The sequence below is a fragment of the Lepeophtheirus salmonis genome, chromosome 6, assembly GCF_016086655.4.
Source record: "Lepeophtheirus salmonis chromosome 6, UVic_Lsal_1.4, whole genome shotgun sequence".
In the NCBI taxonomy this organism is placed as follows: domain Eukaryota; kingdom Metazoa; phylum Arthropoda; class Copepoda; order Siphonostomatoida; family Caligidae; genus Lepeophtheirus; species Lepeophtheirus salmonis.
The window spans coordinates 33,824,510-33,828,507 of NC_052136.2; the positions used below are offsets into that span (position 1 = coordinate 33,824,510).

The following is a 3,998-nucleotide window of genomic DNA, read 5'->3' on the forward strand; positions in this document are numbered from 1 at the left end:
AGTTCAGAACCTTGGCAATTTCAGTGGGATTTTTTCCCCGCGCGGAAAGTTCCAAAATTGCGACTCGACGTCTCTCCATATTATCGGCTGTTGTTTCACTGTTGCTATTTATATCTTGCTGGAGTTTTGTTTATAACTAGTCATGACCCTTGCCTCGAAGTATAAATCGGTTTCAACTCAATAAAATCACGAATATGTGCATGGCGTAAGATTTAAAGGAGTGTTCAGTTTTAGACGCACACACCTGATTACCAACAGCAATTTGAGGGTAGATTTATGCCATATTTTCTGATTTTACAGCCTTGGAGTATTCCTTTTTTTGATAAGTATTTATCTTTTGAAACTAAAAGATACCTTAAATTATTGTCATTTTTTTAAATATAACTATTTGTAATTGTTTAGGAGTTAAATAGAGCTGTTTAATTTATTATTTATTTTCTAAATATGTTGATTAGATTATTATAAATAAACATTATGGTTATTTTTTTTTTTTATGTTCCTTTAATTGGAGGTAGAGTTGCACTGATTAAGTATAAGTAAACATATGCTCCAACTAACCTAGGAATCATTTATTAAATCCATATACATACATAAAGTATTATATATTTCTATCTCTAAGAATCACCTGGGATCGAACACACATTGAGTTCAAGAGAATAATATCTCCCGAGCGCGTTGTCACTGAAATTTTGTTTCTATTATACCATTAAATACTAATATTTTCTACTATTATTTATCAATGTCCAGTACTGAGCCAACTTACCCCATCGATGGCTTCACCAGTTGCCAATACTAGAACTAATATCACAACTAAAGTACTTCCTTCTGTTTATAGAAATGACACCAAAAGTTGTGTATGGTTATGAACTTTGCAACTAAAAGCTCAAACCTATATCACTTCTACAAGATGAATATGCTTAAAAGTGAAGTGAATCAACTGGCTCCCCTTTTCCTACCTATGAATGATATTAAAGAGACAACAGTAAGCATTGACCCTAGGTAAATTTAAGAACAGTAATACTTTAATAGAACTCATTTTTATTTTTCAGTCATTATACGTAAATTCATTTTAATAAATAAATATAATCATTATTAATTAATAGTGACATATATATATATATATATATATTCATGGATATATAATTCTAAATCAGAAATAATTAAGTCAGTTAATTAAATCCTGGCATAATCTAAACAACTCAAATGAAAGAAAGACTATTTATTCATTGTATAAATGGAGCAAATACACTGAGGATACGAAGAGGAGATGTGCGCGATCATCGATGGAAATTTGTGTTATTTTTTAATGTGCATGATTTTGTAGAGTGAAAGATCTCTAACTAACTAAAGTAAAGGACCGAAACACCGTATGATCGATTCTTCTTTTTGGTCCAAGAAGACTCAAATCCTAAAGGGACTCTTCCTCTTGGTATGACATCAGTTGCGGTTCTTCATCTTCTGAGGACGATGAAGAAGAGGATCCAGGGTCCGTTAGGGATGTGGAGTCAGGTACTTCTTTACCATCGACTAAAGAGGAACCCGATGAACTATTAGAACGAACAAGATCCAATCTAAGCTTACGATTATCTTCTTGAAGACTCAACAGTTCAGACTGAAGTTTATGCAAGTACATTTTGGGATCCACCAAGGAAAGAGAGTTGAGGAGGTTTCTTTGTCTTTTTTCTAAATAGGAAATCTCACCCACCAATTTCTTTTTGCTCCATTCAGCAATCTTTTCTTGATGTGCCGTTTCATACACTGTTTGAAAGTCTCTCTCAGAATACTCTGCCCAATAGGAGTCGTCATCCGGAGACATTTGATCCTCTTGATGATTGAAATATTGTCCTATAAACAGAAGATAGTTCTAGAAATATTTTTTAAAGATATAATATAATGTATTACCAGTAAATACAGCGAATCCAGCAGGGTTTGATGGATCAATATCCTCATTTTCGCTATCATGAAAGTTCCAAAATAGATTTGAATTTTCGTGGTCATCAATGATAAATTGTGTAGAGTTTTTAGGAGCATTTAACAAAGGAACATTGGTTGGTCGTAAAAATACTTGATTCCTTCGATGCTCACCACCACTTCTTCGCTTGACCATAGACTTTTTACATTCAGAGCTAAGTATCTCGGATCGCAATGTATCCTGAAGGAGACGTACTTCCTCCTTATTTTCATTGACTTTCTTTATCCCTTTCAAAACTGATTCCATTTTACAAACGTTCTTATTCCGTCCCTTCTTCGCTCGTCTATTCTTTCGTTTCATATCTGGTATAACGCTGTGCCCAACAGAGCCATTACTTGTACCGGAATTAGGCATATTTTCATATAACATTAGCTCTGTTAATGGAAAAATAATTAAATTTATTATAATATATAGAAACGATCTTAGTTATTGATGACAACATCCCCAAAGCTCATAAAAAATTATTTACGAGGTACTCTTTTATTATTTTTTTAAGTAAATAAAGTATAAATTCAATGGTTGTAATGAAGGGTTAATTTGTCAATAATTTCCTTAAATTAGATTAAGTTAAGTTGTCCGTGATTAACGAAACCCAATGTCATTTAAACCAAAATGAATTGCTTTATTTTAATTCATATTCCTATTTTTTACTCACTCCTTCTGTCAAATAATACTCAACATATTTAAAAGTGGGGAGAAATTTAATGTTTATCAAAGTATTTTCCATCGATAGAGTAGTAAAGTCATCATCCATGAGAGGAAAAATGAAGGGAACTTTTATTGCCAACTCAGCAACGCTTTCTTTATATATACATATATATTTAAGGTGTCATGTATATACATGTATATCACACCATTAAAATATGAAAAGGAAAAAAGCCCAGTTGCTTACAACAGAGTTAACATGTCGTAGACATGTTATAGAAATTCCTTGTTCCCTTACTAAAATGAAATTTTAAATATAAGATTCAAATTAATCGCGGGAAAAAAATAAAGGGGGAGAAATGGATTAAGCACCTATCAAGAGCGCTTTAAGAGGAGAGGAAATATTCCCACTTTCGATTAACCATATATGAATGTATTCCAAGTTAAATGAATTATTAATCCATTGTGGAAAAAATCTCAGAAAACTTCCCTGACAACGCAATACCAACTATCTATAAAAATCATGACGTTGACTCCGCTAAAAGCTCAAGAGTAAAATTTATTTTATTTCATCCTTTAAAAGAGGACTATGGTTTAAGAGGATGAAGATGTGTATGCAGTCCTTGAGCACATAATGAAATAATGCACAAGAGTCGGAACATAAATTATAGCAATCACTCAACTTTACTAGAGTACGTAAGGAGGGATTTAACCAACTCCCAATAGAATCAAGAGTCCCAGAGTTAAAATGGAGGAAATTCAAAAAAAAGGTGGGAGAATAGTGACGTCACCCATCATATCCTCATTAAAACGCCTCTTTGGAGCAATCAAGGCTAAATAGGCAGTACAATAAACTTTTCAGGCGGGCGATCAGAAAATAAGAAGGGGAGCACGCGTGCAAGGAGGCCCATAACGAGTCTTTGTTTCACCACTCTTCACATTTTCATAACATTAAAAAAATATTCTACATAATAAAACTACACACACAAAAAAAAAATTATTTTACATACCGTATAGAAATAAATTCCAGATAAAAATAATTTAATATCGAGACTTGACAAGTATTCTTTCCTCCTTCTCCACGGGTAAAAGGGAGATCTTCCCTCTTGAAACTTCAAATTGAATCTGAAAGGAGGAAAGGCGCAATGGACTAATAAGAAAAATTTTGGTCGTCGTTTTTTTTTAGAGGGGGAAGGATTAAAACGTGTAACAGCGACACCTAGCGCTCTCTCTCGTATAACATAACATACGATCCAAAAGGAGAACAAAAGAGGGCGATACTATTGTAAACAACATATTGCCAAATCTGGCGTGCGCTTCTTTTTTTTAACAAAAAAAAGGAGAAAGAGGAAGAATAAAACGGACTCGTTTTTATACAGGA

At 33.1% G+C, this 3,998-nt stretch overlaps 1 protein-coding gene across 4 annotated transcripts; it reads right to left on the reverse strand.

The window, feature by feature from the left end:
- Positions 1-1,018: 1,018 nt before the first annotated feature.
- LOC121119930 (uncharacterized) lies at positions 1,019-3,787 on the reverse strand. Of its 4 annotated transcripts, none has more exons than XM_071889223.1 (4): positions 3,628-3,742; positions 1,903-2,346; positions 1,582-1,845; positions 1,019-1,527 (listed from the first exon to the last, which is right to left on the reverse strand). In XM_071889223.1, exons 2-4 carry the CDS (start codon positions 2,339-2,341, stop codon positions 1,409-1,411), a joined length of 822 nt encoding a protein of 273 aa, XP_071745324.1. In that variant the 5' UTR covers positions 2,342-2,346; positions 3,628-3,742; the 3' UTR covers positions 1,019-1,408. The 4 variants fall into 4 exon arrangements, with proteins under 4 accessions (XP_071745324.1, XP_040570703.1, XP_040570702.1 ...); XM_040714769.2 differs by lacking the exon at positions 3,628-3,742 and adding an exon at positions 3,409-3,566; XM_040714768.2 differs by having other exon boundaries at positions 1,019-1,845; positions 3,628-3,787.
- Positions 3,788-3,998: the final 211 nt, after the last annotated feature.

Excerpts from the sequence above, each read along its gene's own strand:
- LOC121119930 (XM_040714767.2), bottom strand. Across the intron at positions 1,846-1,902 it reads TGGATTCGCTGTATTTACTG|GACAATATTTCAATCATCAA; the intron begins GTAATACATTAT and ends TTCTGTTTATAG.